At 43.5% G+C, this 16147-nt stretch overlaps 1 protein-coding gene across 3 annotated transcripts in view; it reads left to right on the forward strand.

The window, feature by feature from the left end:
• Window positions 1-10607, forward strand: part of LOC144678972 (triple functional domain protein) — a 663567-nt gene extending 652960 nt beyond the window's left edge. For all 3 annotated transcript variants that reach the window (XM_078539119.1, XM_078539117.1, XM_078539118.1), the window contains 2 exons: window positions 5080-5218; window positions 8680-10607. In XM_078539119.1, coding sequence (XP_078395245.1) covers window positions 5080-5218; window positions 8680-9222 — 682 coding nt within the window. In that variant the 3' untranslated portion in view covers window positions 9223-10607. The remainder of the gene's footprint in view (window positions 1-5079; window positions 5219-8679) is intronic.
• The last annotated feature ends 5540 nt before the right edge of the window (window positions 10608-16147 follow it).

Below are 16147 nucleotides of genomic sequence, written 5' to 3' on the forward strand. Positions count from 1 at the left end.
CACTTTCAACTCTCACACTCACAAACCCATCACACATCCACAGAGCTCTCACTCGCTGCCGACTCAAGGAACCTCACCATTCACTCTCTCACGCTCATCGTCATTGTCCTCATCCTGCCCATGGGACCACTCACCACCCACACATGCCAGGCATACTTATCATCTGGCCTGGCAGGTGTCTTGCTTACACTTTCTCCATCTCCATTCATGCAGTACAAGCTGGCACACAATAACAGGAAGAGGTCACCAGTAGAAGAATGCCTGAATCAAGGACCTCATGGACTTTGAAAACTGAGCCATCCAGCTGGCTGGTGACAATCTGGACCAGTCCTGTGCTGACAGTGAGGTCTGCAGTGCTCTACCAAGTGAGGATCCAGCAGTGCAACATCCATCAGACAACCATGCTGTGACTGATGTGTCCTGTTTCACAGGCCGCTGCCATGCACTAATTATCTCTCCTTGCTTCCACAGGCACATCTGGGAAACAGCCGACGGAGTCCATGACCCAGGGCCTCCAATTAAGCCCTGAAGAAACCTCTGAAGAGGAATTTGGAGGCACCCTCCCTGAAGTCCCGTCACAGCGCTCACCCACACCCTCCACAAGCGCAGAGACACACATTTTTAGTGGGACCTAGCTTTAGAGTAGCCTTAGGATCACAATCTGGTGTGCAAATCACACTGATCCAAAACAGGCAGCAGCAGGGACTTCCCAGGTCCCGGCATTCGGAGGATTGCTGGAGGCCAGAAATTTGCTGAGTCCGAGTCAGATGATGAGCCTCTGGACTTGGTCATGTCACAGTTGCTGGACCTGCAAAGGCAAGCTCGGGAACATCAGGAAAGTATGTCCACTGCACTCCTCAGATTGCATGGCACGATGGAGGAGTCCGTCTGCCTTCACTCTGAAGTGATAGCACCGGCATTGCAACACATCGAGGTCAACACTGGTATGATGGCGGCTGCCATGGAGACTTTGGTCCAGGACATTGGTCCTGCACTGCTTTGTGGGCTCAGCTCCATCACTGATACCGTGGTTGGCCTCCAGTAGTTTGTATGCAAGAGAGCTGCCAGGCAGCTTGATCTCACTCCAGCTACCCCTTCTCCTCAAGGAGTCAGCCTGGGGCCCTCAGGCACCCATAAGGAGGAGGATCAGCAGGTGCACACCACGGGGTCATCTGCCCAGGTGACTCTGGGAGTGTCCAGCCCGTCAAAACCCCCTCAACAGCTCCAGCTCCACAGGCCGAGAAGGGTGCCATTGCCACACAGCAGGAACCCAAAAGCAGGCCGGGGCCCTCCAAGTCGCAGCCCTTGAGAGGACGCCAACCAAGGTCATCACAGATAGGGCGTTGTAGTCAGCAGGCTGCCTCTACCTTAGCTTTGGATGTCTGGAGAGCACCAAGGCGTAGTGGCAGGGTTAGGAAGGTTAAGAAGATGTAGTTGCACAGCCTGGGCATGGGTGTTAATCACTTGTACATAATGTTCATTATTGTCAATGAACTCCCAAGAATGTCTCCCTGCCTATGGCTCCTTGTTCTGATGAGCAGTGTTCCTGTCACTCAGATGTGAAACCTTTCTGCACAAGATAAAGGCAGGTGTCTCAGTCCAGGGCCTCTTCCCTCTGCTCTGTTCAGCCTTCAGACGAAAATGATGATCCGGCCTCACACTCCCTGGACACATTACTGATGCCTGCACCTTGATGGTGCTTGGCATTGCTGCCAGAATGTAGTGGGAAGGCGCAACAGAGTTCTCTAAATCTCTCTGTGTGCTCTCAGCACCTTTAAGGGGGACTGGCCTCCATCTCTTCACCTGTGACCAGTGATGCTGTGCACCTGAAGGGCTCAGATGCTGAAGGCGGACAAAGGATCAGATGCTTCCAAAGTTTCTGGCTGTGTCTCTGTGACTTGACCCTGATCGCAGAGCACAAGCGAGCTGCCCTCGGCCAGACAGCAGTCAAACATTCTCAGAGGCTATGTGAAGACCTATGGAGTGTTATCACTGCATGTCATCATCCTCCTGCAGTCGAGCGACTATTAGGGCCTCCACCACATCTCCATGACAGGAGTGTTCTCACAGAGGACATTTGTATTGCCGTAAGTCAGACTGGAGTCTAAACATTCACAGATGCAATGTATGGTGTCTCCTCACTGCATGTCGTCATCATCCTCCACAAATCTAGCAGCTATGAGGACCTCCCAAGCATGCCTGCTCATCTAGCCTATGATAGCCTCATCCCCGTCATTATCGTCTTCGAGGACCCCCTCACCCTCATCCCCATTAGCATCCACTTCATCGGAAGAGACATCCAGCCTCTCCATCTCCTCCTCGGCCAGCTCCTCTCCCCGTTGCAGCATCAGGTTGTAAACAGCGCAGCAGATGACGACAATGCGTGACACCCGCTGCAGACTGTATTGCAGAGCTCCACCAGACTGGTCCAGGCACCGGAACCTCATCGTCAACATCCTGATGGTCTGCTCCACCAAGTTGCAAGCTGTAGCATATAACCTGGTTATAGCATCGCTCTGCCGCAGTCTGAGGCTGCTGCATGGGTGTCATCAGCCACAGCTCTGCGGGTAGCCCTTATCCCCAAGGAGCCATCTTTGCAGCTTCTGTGGACCCTGGAAGACGTCAGGGATCTGTGAGCAACTGAGGGTGTAGGCGTCATGGACACTCCCTGGAAACCATAAGCACACCTGCAGGATGTGTTTCTGGTGGTCGCACAACAGCTGCACATTCAGCAAATGGAATCCCTTGCGGTTGATGTAGTTGACCGTGTGTTACGACGGAGATCTGAGAGCCACGTGAGTGCAGTAGATCACATCCTGCACCTGTGGGAAACCTGAGATTTGGGCAAATCCAGTCCCCCTTGCATCCTGGTTCTCCTGGCCCTGGTGAAATGCACAAAGTTGTGTGCCCTCATGAAGATGGCATCCATGACCTCATGGGTGAATTTGTGGATGGAGGCTTGTGAGCCCCTACAGAGATCACTTGTGGAGCCCTGAAAGAAACCAATGGCATAAAAATTGAGCTCTGCGGTCACTTTCACAGCCAGTGGCAGTGAATGCCCTCCACGTCCCCCTGGGTGTTGCTAGGCACAGTGACAGCTCGCTGTGGCTCTTGGGCAGCGTGTGCAGGAGCCCCAGCCACCCCTTTCTCCTGAGGTTGCTGCTCCTGCCTCTGCGCAGCCAGGAGCCTCACTTGCACTCTCTCCTCCATCATCTTCGCTCTCTGTAGGCCATCAGGCATACAGCTAGTTCACCAGGCTCCATGATCCTGATGTACTCCTCCTGAAGGATGAAATAGAGAGACATGTGGTTAGCATTGGTGTACTAAGAATCTGTCCTGGTTAAGTGCGAAGGCCCCTTAATGCTTCACTTGGATGGCCACAGAGATTAGTGCACTGCATGGCTGCCCGAAACTCCACCCAACCAATTGGCGGCAGCTTTGCCCACTGGACTGCATGCTGTGCTCTCAGCTCAGGTGCAGGCATTCTCCTAACCCGCACTGCAAGGCTGCACTGTTAGCTTGAACCATGGGGGAGACTGGCCCAAACCATGATGCTGACATTGCAAGGGACTGTGAGCGCCTTCACCAATGATTGCTCCATGGCCAGCTTTGGCAAGGAGATTGTACAACGTATGCAGTCACCCAGCTGTTGTGCCATCCACTAAAACGCTCATGACTTTGCAGTCTGTGCCGGGGTGGAAGGTGAAAAGCTTTGGAGCACTTGGTGGCACTTTGATGCCTCTGCATTGCTTGAGTGGGCAGATAAGCTAGAAGCCCGACTCCAATCATATCAATGTGGCTGCGCCAGAACTGTCTCAGCTGCAGAGGAATGGTCACTTTATACAGGTTTCCCTAATGCGTGGCCGCTTCCATCGCCCACCCCAGCCCCCCACCCCGAATACTTGTGTGCTATAGTCAATGGCAGGGCTGCCCTTAACTCCGCCCCCCCCCCCCCCCCCCCCCCCCCCCCACCAACGCACTTCAAGCTTGAAATCCAACGGTCGACCCTGGTGAGCGCTGCACATCATTGCTGTGCACCCACCTCCGAATTCCCCTCAAAGTGCAGCCCGCCAAGTGCACATCTTTTATGTGCTGCTGTGAAACATGTCGATGTGCTTTCCCACAAATGTGGACAGATGATCCAGCCCGGGGGGCGGTGGGGGACAATTCCAGTGAGCTGGCCTAATAATGATATGCATATGTATTACAATGAGGTTCCCGGCATCCAATGGCGGGAAATGCAGCCTGTGAGTTGACAATCGCGAACTGGTTTCATGCATCGTGAAAGTGATTGCGCCATCTCATCTAGGAGATATAACCCAAGTTTATCCAGTCTCTTACAATTATGCCCCTGAAACCTGTATATCATCTACTGAACCATTGCTGATCTTCCTTCAAGCTGTTGATGCGGATGCCAAATGGTGGAGTGTGTTACTAAAACTTCAAGAATTTGCTGTGTATTTTTCTGTTGAATTTTCTCAGCTTATTTATGCATATTGGTTTTTAATAATATTTCTGATAGTTGGCTAAAGTTTGCACTGCCTTTGTTTAATTGAAAAGGAAAAAATATTTGGAAATCACATACAAAAATGTGATGTTCAATAAAAAGTCATAAAGTGAGGTATACAGAACGGACCAAATCTAGAATTAGTTTTTCATTATAAATTTGCATGTTATAATTGAGTTAATATGGTAATTTATGCATACTGCAGCTAAATGTACTTAAGGTTATCTGATCACATCTTGCTGCTGTCCGAGGACCTTGCCAAGCAGAAATTGTTGTCCATATTTCTCTATATTACAACAATGACTACACTTCAAAAGTACTTCACTGGCTCTGATGTAGACATCTTGTTGCCCTGAAAGGCATTGTAGAAATGCTAGTTTGCTATTTTATCATTTTTTTAAAATGTCTTATTTCAAGGAGTTTAGAAACTGGAGAGACATGTTGAGGTGTAATAAATCAGGTTCAATGCATACTAGGGGGAGAAAGAAATAAAAAATGTTAAAAAAACATAATTTTATCACCATGCTCACAAAATAGTGTTTGTTAAATTAATTAGTATTTTTATTTTTCAGAGCAGACCAAGGTCGCCTTCTCAACTACATAATAGAGTGGGGGAATTTGACTGAAGAGAAGGTGACATCATATCTCAGAGAGACTCTGGAAGCTGTGCAGTATTTACACCACTGCAGAATAGCTCACCTAGATATAAAGGTTGGTGAGACCAGTTCACTCTAACAACTTTGCAAAATTCGTACTTCTGAAAGAGTGATGTGTTTTTACTGACACACCACACTACTTTCTGTCATTACTGACATATGTTATGAATAATAAGGAATAATTAATTCTTTCACTTTGGATTTCTTTAACGTGTGAAATTTGTGTAGTGCACAATGGAGCTCTAATATGCTTTGTTGTAGAATGGTAGGATATAGATTAACATTCTCAGTTGCTGACCTCAGCCATAAATTTATGGGTAAATATTAAGTAGAGGCCAGGTGCTCCTGACAAGAAAAAAGGGAAAACTAGAAGAAGGATCTCTCACAATCGCTCTAGAGTAGTTGCTGGCAGCTGATTTGGAGAGGCAATGCCAGTGACTTTTGCCCCATCTCATGCAGAGATACTGCATGGCACAGTGAGTCCAGTGAAAAATGCAGGAAAATAATAAATGATTTTCAAAAATATAAATTTCTGATGTATACTTTGTAATCCAATTGTAAAATTTACTAAAATAACACCACGTTTAAAATAATTGAAAATGTGATATTTGGACTTCCTACTTCAGGCAGTATTTTGCAATGGTGATACCAATGGCGCTCATGGTTACTTATGTGCAAATTGAACAGGAACTTCCAGCAGGTGCACATACATAACACAATTAAAAGTTAAATTCAGGAAATTGATGTCCAAGTTGCACTGCTGTTATATAAGCTGCAAGAAAATAGCAACTCCCTGACTGACTGAAAATTAACTTTTAGCAGTGTGGAGTTTAATTCCTTAAGCTTTTGATTATTGTTGGAGAATTTAAGTGAACATTTATTTTGTACCTTTTCTGTCTGCCACCTTTACTTCTCTCGCCTTTAATCCAGTATTCTTTCCCTCTATTTTGCTTTCTGCATATAATTTGATATTGAATTCACTGTTCAGATTTACACTTCTTGGTTCTGACACTGCACTTAACAGTTCTTCATTGTGAATTGTTACAATCTGGAGAGGAGAGGTTGAATGGCTTCCCTCTTCTCCCTCTCCTCCTTTGACCACAACAGGTTTTTTAAGATATTCTTACAATTCCGTGAGTGTTTAACTGTTTACGTGCTTTCGCCATAAAATCACAATCAAGCAAGTTTTCTTGAGTCTTTTAATAAGAAAAGAGGGTAGCTTTTATTGTACTTAACCCGATCTAATTAAAAAACAAAAACACTCTGATTTTCAAACAGACTCAAAGTTCACATGCACACACAAATAAATTAGAGTAGGGAGGCGAGAATAAGTAATTTAGAGTCCAGTAAAATTAATGGGTTATACGGCTCTTGAAGATTAGTGACTCAGCTCACTTCAGGCTGAACTCAATGGTCCTGCTGCTTTCAGTCGGTGGTCCTGCGTTGAGGCAGTTTAAAGCTGTAGTTGGACGATTTATCTGTTCTTCTGGAGACAGCAACGCCAGGTTGAATTCTTTTTAAAATCTCTCTGCCGCACCTGGATGGTCAAAATTAACAGACAGGATTCAAAACTTAGTTGGAGAGAGAGGGACCCACTCAGGTTCATGTTCCTTCAATGCCTCAGTTGCTTGACCTGTACTGCACAGAAAGCAAGTACTTAAACACGCAAAGAGTTGACTTGTCACATGACCTTCTCTCCAATTGTCCAGTGACCCAACTATGGTCATGGCTAGTGTATTCCAGTTACCTTGATTAGATCATGGCTGGGAATTCCTCCTTCAGCCAGGGTCCCATTGTCCAAGTGGTTATGGTTTGTGTCTAATGGTTTGTCTCCACCCAGTTGAGTTCCCAGGTGATTGCCTGAATACTTTGCTTTGTCCTAGGCCCAACCATCTTCAGCTGCTTCATCAATGACATTCCTTCCATCATAAGGTCAGATGTGGGGATGTGCGCTGATGATTGCACAATGTTTAACAACATTCGCGACTCCTCAGATACTGAAGCAGTCTATGTCCAAATGCAGCAAGACCTGGACAATATCCAGGCTTGGGCTGACAAGTGGCAAGTAACATTCGCACCATCTCCAACAAGAGAGAATCTAACCATCACCCCTTGACATTCAAAGGCATTACCATCACTGAATCCCCCTCTATCAACATCTTAGGGGTTACGATTCACTAAAAATTGAACTGGGATAGCCATTTAAATACTGTGATTATAAGAGCAGGTCACTTGCTAGGAATCCTGCGGTGAGTAATTCACCTCCTGACACTCCAAAGCGGTCCACCATCTATAAGGCACAAGTCAGGTGTGTGAAGGAATACTCTCCACTTGCATGGATGAGTGCAGCTCCAGCAACACTCAAGAAGCTTGACACCATCCAGGACAAAGCAGCCAGCTTGACTGCACCCCTTCCACAAACATTCACTCCCTCCACCACCTTAGAACAGTGGCAGCAGCATGTACCATCTACAAGATGCACTGCAGAAACTCACCAAGGCTCTTTAGACAATGATTTCTTCCAAACCCAAGACTGCAACCATCTAGAAGGACAAGGGCAGCAGATGCCTGGAACCACCACCTGGAAGTTCCCCTCCAAGCCACTCACCATCCTGACTTAGAAATATATCGGCATTCCTTCACTATCGCCATGTCAAACTCCTGGAACTCCCTCACCAACAGCACTGTGGGTATACCTACACCATGTGGACTGCAGTGGTTCAAGAAAGCAGCTCATCACCTTTTCAAGGGCAATTAGGGATGGACAAGAAATGTTGGCTTAGTCAGCGATGCCCACATCCCATAAATGCATGTTAAAAAAAACAATGGGATAAGGGAAGGCTCCCATTCATCTCTTTCAAGGCAGTTGTTCCTGGTGCAGCTTTGCAGACAGGTTGTCTCCATTTCACTTGTTTTGGAATTTATACGGTACAGTGATGCAAATGTGTAGCCATCTTTGACTGTATCCCAAGTCACTGGAATGTGGCTTTAGTATTGTTTTTAAAAATCAATTGGGGGTTTCCAGCCAGTAATTCTAAAATCATTTTTTGATATAAAGCATGGTTTCACAACAGATTGGTTAAGGAGATACACAGTTGCTTGCCCTGTTACCACAAGCCCCAGATGCCCTATAAAGGTTGCTGGACCATTTTTATGCTCTGCTGATAATAATTTGCTGTGCAAAGCACCCATAGAAAGGCTATGGTCAGGTGCAACTCTAATGAATATTCACTGATCACGGCAAAATCTGGCCCAGTATTTATTCCATTTTGAATCCTGCCATTTCATGGAGCAGCCATGTTGGGAATCCAGCATATTGCGTTTTCCCTTCTGTCAGTACTGTTTATATAGTTAAAAATTAAAACTGTATTTGGTTAGTACTAATGATATCACGGCTTATAATATTAATGCTTATTAAATGATTTCTTTAGTGAGTTATTGTTGGTTTATTATAGCAAACTGTTATGTTTGTGAGTTAACAGTTACTAATCTGTTATATGTTTCCATCATTTAAAGCCAGAAAATGTGCTGGTGGACCACAGCAAAGCCAAACCACTCATCAAGCTTGCTGATTTTGGGGATACCATGCAGCTAACCACAACATATTACACCCATCAGTTGCTAGGAAACCCTGAGTTTGCAGCTCCAGAAATTATTTTAGGAAATCCTGCCTGTCTTACATCAGATACATGGAGTGTTGGGGTACTTGCCTACGTCCTTCTTAGTGGGGTGTCTCCTTTTTTGGATGAGAGTGTAGAGGAAACCTGTTTGAACATTTGTCGATTGGACTTCAGCTTCCCTGACGACTACTTCAGAGGGGTCAGTCAAGCTGCCAAAGACTTTGTTTGTTTCTTACTGCAGGGAGATCCAAACAAACGTCCCTCGGCTGCAATGTGCCTTCAGGATCCTTGGCTGCAGCCAGGTGTCAACAGAGACACCGAAACTCTAAACACGTCTAGACTGACTTCATTTATTGAACGGCGCAAACACCAGAATGATGTTCGGCCAGTTGGTAGCATAAAGAACTTCTTACAAAGTAGACTTTTATCAAGAGTGTGACCCTAAAGTGGAGATTTTTTTGCTCATTCTCTTTCACCTGCCAATAAGGTTGGAGACTGTGTCTTCAGCCAGTCAGCTGTTGACTTGAAATAAAACTGACAGCAAATCAGCTGCTTTATACATGTGTCATTGTGTGGAATTGCATGCCAAGGAACCTTGCACAAACAGTACTTGGATTCAGTGCCATCCATGCAATGCAAAGCTGGTGGGGAGGACTGCACAAGCTCTGCACAACCAGCTGGATTCTCATTACTTTGACAGTATTTTGTTTCTGATCACAGGAAACCATTTTTCACACATTGCCTAGGAAAATTTAGAAAAGAATCATTGTTGTTACTGTATTTAATTAAACTCACTGGACTTTGAAACATTTAATTATGTGATTAAAAATTAGCCAACAAAGAACAAAGATTTTTTAAATTCTTTCCTCCTTGACTGATTTTAATCAAGACAGCCACTGAATATAATCTCCAGTGAAACGTCTGATTTTTACTGGTCATGAAGCTTTCCAATTGCCTCACCAATGTATTTAAATTATAATCCCTTGCATTTTGCCAGATATGGCTCAGATTTTTACTGCTGCAAGTTGAACCATGGACCTTTTGCGTATAATAGAAATAAATTGTGTTGCTCTGATTATATATAAGCCTTACTTGTATAAAGACCGTTATCTGCCTTCAGTCTGTATTTTTAATGCTGGTATGCCATTCTGGAACCCTTTTCCCAAACACCCCCAAGTGAAAAGGCAAATGCTCATTTATTTCTGGAGGGGGATTTTGGAGTTGCACCTGCCAATCTGAATGCAGAGCAGTTAAGGAGGAATATGTACTGTAAATGCACTCATTGTATTTTATGTTTTAATTCATATCATGTGCAATGTTGTGGCTTTAACATTTTATGCAACTCTATTTATGAAGACTTCTGTTGTATCTGTAATAAATATTAAAGAAAAGCACGTACTTCGTACTGCAAACTACACGGTCGTTTGATTTCTTTATCACATTGACCTTTTGAAAAAGTATTTGACTACTAGGAATTGCATCACAAACTCGTCATTATGGAACATGCACAAACAATGAACCAAACCCAGTATTTTTTTTAGCTATGCAGTATGTTTATATCAAGCATAAGCTTGTACTGTAGGGTCTCAAGGAATAAATCTGTGAGAGAAGGAAAATGGGAACTCAAAACTGGATGTATTGTCACATCAACCTCACATTATTATTTTTTAATGTATTATAGCCTGTTAGTCTCCTTTTTAAGTTTGAACTCTGTTTTTGCATGTATATTCTTTTGTACAGCATCCATTAAATGTTTCCCCAAATATGTGCTGTAAATATATTTTTCTGCCATCTGTTGTTAAAATTAAACTAATGCAACACAGATGTTTATTTTACTGCATCAGTTTCAGTTTGTCTGCTCCTTGTGGTTCAGTAAAAAGGCTATTAATTGGAACTACTGAAAAAACAATGATAAAAGCTGTGCAAAATCATTTTTAAAATGATTCTAGAAAAGGCAAATCTTGATTTGTCTTCTCCACCCTCAACACTCAACAACAAGTGCTGAGTGCTCTTGGTCGTCTTTGTCACTGGGATTGAGACCATTCAATGAGCTGGCTTTGCTTCTTCCCCCTCCCCCCTCCTCTTGCCCACAGAACCAAACTTCCTGCCCACTATCCTAACTCTGAGCTCTCATCTTTCTCTAATTTTGCTCCTATCTCCCCTGCTTTCTTTTCCAAGCTCATTTATCTATGAGACCCAACTCCTACTCACTTGCCCCTATTCCCACCGAACTGCTGACCACCCAACTTCCCTCCCTGGTTCTCATGTTAGCTGATATTGTTGATGGTTCTTTCTCCCCTCAGATTCTCAGAAGGGGATATTGTGTTCGACAAATCTATTAGAGTTCTTTGAGGATGTAACCAGCAGAGTGGATAAAGGGGAACCAGTAGATGTAGTGTATTTGGATTTTCAAAAGGCATTCAATAAAGTGCTGCATTAAAGGTTATTACACAAGATAAGAACTCACGTTGGGGTTAGCATATTAGCATGGATAGAGAACTGACTACGTAACAGGAAGCAGAAAGTTGGGATAAATGGATAGTTTTCATGTTGGCAAATTGTAACTGGTGGAATGCCACAGGGATCAGTACAGATACTCAAGTATTTATACTAATGATTTGGATGAAGAGATTGAGTGTATTGTGGTCAAATTTGCTGATGATACAAAGATAGGAAGAAAAGCAAGTTGTGAGGAGGATACAAATAGCCTACAAAGGGACCGATAGGTTAAGTGAGCAGGCCTAAATGTGCCAGATGAACTGTACTGTGGGAAAATTGTGAGGTTGTACACTTTGGTGGGAAGAATAGCAAAGCAGAATATTATTTGAATGGAGAGACAGACTGCCAAATGCTGAAGTACAAAGGGAATTTGGGTGTCCTCATACATGAATCACAAAGTTAGCATGCAGGTACAGCAAGTAATTAGGAAGGCAATTGGAATGTTGCCATTTATTGCAAGGGGGATTGAATATGTAAGTAGGAAAATCTTGTTACAAATGTACAGGGCACTGGTGAGACCCCTGCCTAGAGTGTTTAGGTCCAGTTTTGGTCTCTTTATTTAAGGAGGGATGTGCTTGCATTGGAGGCGGTTCAGAGAAGGTGCACAAGGTTGATTCCTGAGATGAAGGGGCTGTCATTTGAGGAAAGATTGAGCAGGTTGGGCTAATACACATTAGAGTTTAGAAGAATGCGAGGTGATCTTTTTGAAACATATATGCTCCTGAGGGGCTTGACAGGGTCGATATTCTCATGGGAGAATCTAGAACTAAGCGGCACTGTTTCAAAATAAGAGGTCTCATTTAAGACTGAAGAGGAGGAGGAATTTCTTCTGTTAGAGGGTCATTACTCTTTGGAATTTTCTACCCCAGAGACCGGTGGAGGCTGGGTCATTGTATATATTCATTGCTGAGCTAGACAGATTTTTGATCTACAAGGGAGTTAAGGTTATGGTGGGGTGGTGTGTGTGGTGGGCAGGAAAGTGGAGTGAAGGCCACAAAGCAAATCAACCATGATATAATTGAATGGCAAGCAGGCGCAAAGAGCCAAATGGCCTACTCCTGCTTCTATTTCTCTGAATTACATTCTTATACTGCCTCTCTCTCCTTCAAATTTGCCATCATCACCACCTCCTCAAAAAATACCCTTGACTCCTCCATCCTTACAAACTATCAGCCCATCTCCAACCTCCTTCCAAGTCATTGAAAATGCTGTTGTCTGAAATCCGTGCCTTTCTTTCCTAGAACTCTTTTTGAATCCCTTCGATTAGATTTCTGCCCCCGCCACAGTTCTGACTGTTAACGAAGTTACAACCTCTTCAGATAATCCAATTCCCTCTTGAATGCCTTGATTGAACCTGCCTCCACCACACTCACAGGCAGTGCACTCCATAAAAATCATGAGGAATTCCTATCCATTGTAAAGTTTAGAACCACAACCCTAACTCTGAATAAATTATCCCCGAGTCCTGTTTGCATGCTTAAATCAAAATGGGCTGCATTTGTCATGTGAGTATATGAGCTTATATTGATGGAGATATTCAAATTCAGGAACAGAGTAGATAGGAAGACACTGTTCCCATTGGTGGAAGGACTGAGAACCAGAGGACACAGATTTAAGGTAATTGGCAAAAGAAGCAATGGTGACAAGAGGAAAAACTTTTGCACAGCAAGTGTTTAGGATTTGAATGGACAGCCTGAGAGTGTGGTAGAGGCAGGTTCAATCGAGGTATTCAAAAGAGAATTGGATTATTATCTGAAAAGGAAGAATGTGCAGGGCTACGAGGAGATGGTGGGTAGCACTAGATGAATTGCTTCTTCAGACAGCCAGCACAGAGACAGCAGGCCAAATGGTCTCCTCTGCTGTAACCGTTCTATGGTTACAACCACATAGCAATAGCGTGGATGAAACTGCCCATCTTCACACCTCTCATATTGCCCAAGTCTACCCCTGCTTCAGTTTTCTGCTAAAGCCATCATCCATATTTTTGTTATCTCCAAGCTTGAATATTCCAATACACTCAAGACTGACATACATTCTACCCTTTATAAACTTGAGGACATCCAAATCTTTGCTGCCTTTGCTCTAGCTCGTACTGTTCTGTTCACTCATTGCCCCTAAAAAACCTAAATTAGCTCTGAAGAAGTCATACGGACTCAAAATGTTAACTCTGTTTCTCGCTCCACAGATGTTGCCTGACCTGAGTATTTCCAGCATTTTCTGCTTTTATTTAAGACCATAAGGCGTAGGAGCAGAAGGAGGCCATTCAGTCCATTGGGTCTGCTCCGCCATTCAATGAGATCATGGCTGATCTGATAACCCTCAACTCCACTTTCCTGATTTGTCCCCATAACCTTTGATTCCCTTACTGATTAAAAATCTGTCTATCTCAGCCTTGAATTTACTTAATGACCCAGCCTCTACAGCCCTCTGCGGTAAAGAATTCCACAGATTCACTACCCTCTGAGAGATAGAATTTCCTCCTCATCTGTGTTTTAAATGGGCGCCCCTTTACTCTGAGATTATCCCCTCTGGTCTTAGACTCTCCCACAAGGGAAAACAACCTCTCAGCATCTACCCTGTCAAGCCCCCTAAGAATCTTATATGTTTCAATAAGGTCGCCTCTCATTCTTCTAAACTCCAATGAGTACGGGCCCAACCTACTCAACCTCTCATAAGAAAAAATCTCCATACCTGGGATCAACCTAGTGAACCTTCTCTGGACTGCCTCTAATGCCAGTATAACTTTCTTTAGATAAGAGGACCAAAATTGTTTACAGTATTCTAGGTGTGGTCTAACTAGTGCTTTGTATAGTTTTAGCAAGACTTCCCTATTTTTATACTCCATTCCCTTTAAAATAAAGGCCAACATTCCATTGCCTTCCTTATTACCTGTTGAACTTGCATGTTAGCTTTTTGGGATTCATGCACAAGGAGTCCCAAATCCGTCTATGCTTGTAACCTTCTGCAGTCTTTCCCCATGTAAATAATATTCAGCTCCTCTATTCTTCCCGCTAAAATGCATAACCTCACATTTTCCCACATTATATTCCATTTGCCAAGCTTTAGCCCACTCACTTAACCTGTCTATATCCCTCTGTAGACTCCTTGGGTCATCCTCACCACTTGCCTTCCCACCTATTTTTGTGTCATCCACAAACTTGGTGATAGTACATTCACATCCCCTTATCTAAGTCATTAATATATATTGTAAATAATTGAGGCCCCGGTGCTGATCCCTGTGGCACTCCACTAGTTATAGGTTGCCATCATGAAAATGTCCCCCTTATCGTAACTCTCTGGTCTTCAATTAGTTAGCCAATCCTCTATCCATGCTACCCCCAACACCATGGGCTCTTATCTTATTAAGTAGCCTTATGTATGGTACCTTATCAAATGCCTTTTGGAAATCCAAATATATTACACCTACTAGTTCCTCTTTATCTATCCTGCTTGTTACCTCCTCAAAGCATTCTAATAAATTTGGTTGGCATGATTTCCCCTTCATGAAGCCATGCTGACTCTGCTTGATTAGATTATGTTACGCTAAATGCTCTGCTATTAATTTCTTTATAATAGACACCAACATTTTCTCAATGACAGATGTTAAGCTAACTGGCCTATAGTTACCTGTTTTTTTGCCTCCCTCCATTTCTGAATAAGGGTGTTACATTGGCCATTCTCCAATCATCTGGGACTTTTCCAGAATCTAAGGATTGTTGGAAGATTACTACCAATGCATCCACTATCTCTGTAGCTACTTCCTTTAATATACTGGGATGCAACCCATCAGGTCCAAGGGACTAATCGGACTTTAGCCGCATTAATCTCCCTAGTACTTTTTCTCTAGTGATAGTAATTGTATTTATGTCCTCCCTCCATTTTGCCCTTGATTATTTAGTATTTTTGGAATGCTATTTGTATCTTCTACTGTGAAGACTGAAGCAAAGCATTTATTCAACTCCTGTGCCATTTCCTGGTTCCCCTTTATTATTTCCCCAGCCCCATTCTCTAAGGGGCCTATGTTCACTTTGGCCTCTCCCTTTTTATATATTTAAAGCTCTTAATGTCTGTTTTTATATTACTTGCTAGTTTACCCTCAAAGTTTATTTTCTCTCTCTTTGTTTGGTCATCTTTTGTTGGTTTTTAAAACTTTCCCAATCCTCTGGCTTACCACTAATCTTTGCCACATTGTATGTTTTTTCTTTCAATTTGATACTGTCCTTAACTTCCTTGGTTAACCATGGTTGATTTATCCCCTTCCTTGAATCCTCCTTCCTCACTGGGATATATCTTTGCTGAGTCATGAACTATTTTCTTAAATGTCTGCCATTGTTCATCAACTGTCTTTTCTGCTAAACTGTTTTCCCAGTCCACTCCAGCCAACTCTGCCCTCATTCCATTGTAATTACCCTTATTTAAGTTTAGCACAGTTGTTTCCAACCTTAGTTTCTCTCTCAAACTGAATGCTAAATTCTACCATATTATGGTCACTGTTTCCTAGGGGATCCTTTACTCTGAGATCATTTATTAAACCTGCCTCATTACACATTACCAGATCCAAAATAGCCTGATCCCTGGTTGGATTCACAACATATTGTTCTAAGAAACTGTCCCGAATACACTCTGAATTCTTGCTCATGTTTACCTCTGCCAATTTGACTTTCCCAATCTACATGAAGATTAAAGTCACCCATGACTAATGTACTGCCTTTTTACATGCCCTCATTATCTCCTGATTTATTCTCTGTCCTACAGTATAGCTACTGTTAGGGGGCCTATAGACTACTCCTACCAGTGTCGTCTTCCCCTTGTTATTTCTTACCCCCACACATATGGATTCTACATTTTCCAATCCAACATCATTT

Source organism: Cetorhinus maximus, chromosome 3 (genome assembly GCF_964194155.1).
Source record: "Cetorhinus maximus chromosome 3, sCetMax3.hap1.1, whole genome shotgun sequence".
NCBI classification, from domain to species: Eukaryota; Metazoa; Chordata; class Chondrichthyes; order Lamniformes; family Cetorhinidae; genus Cetorhinus; species Cetorhinus maximus.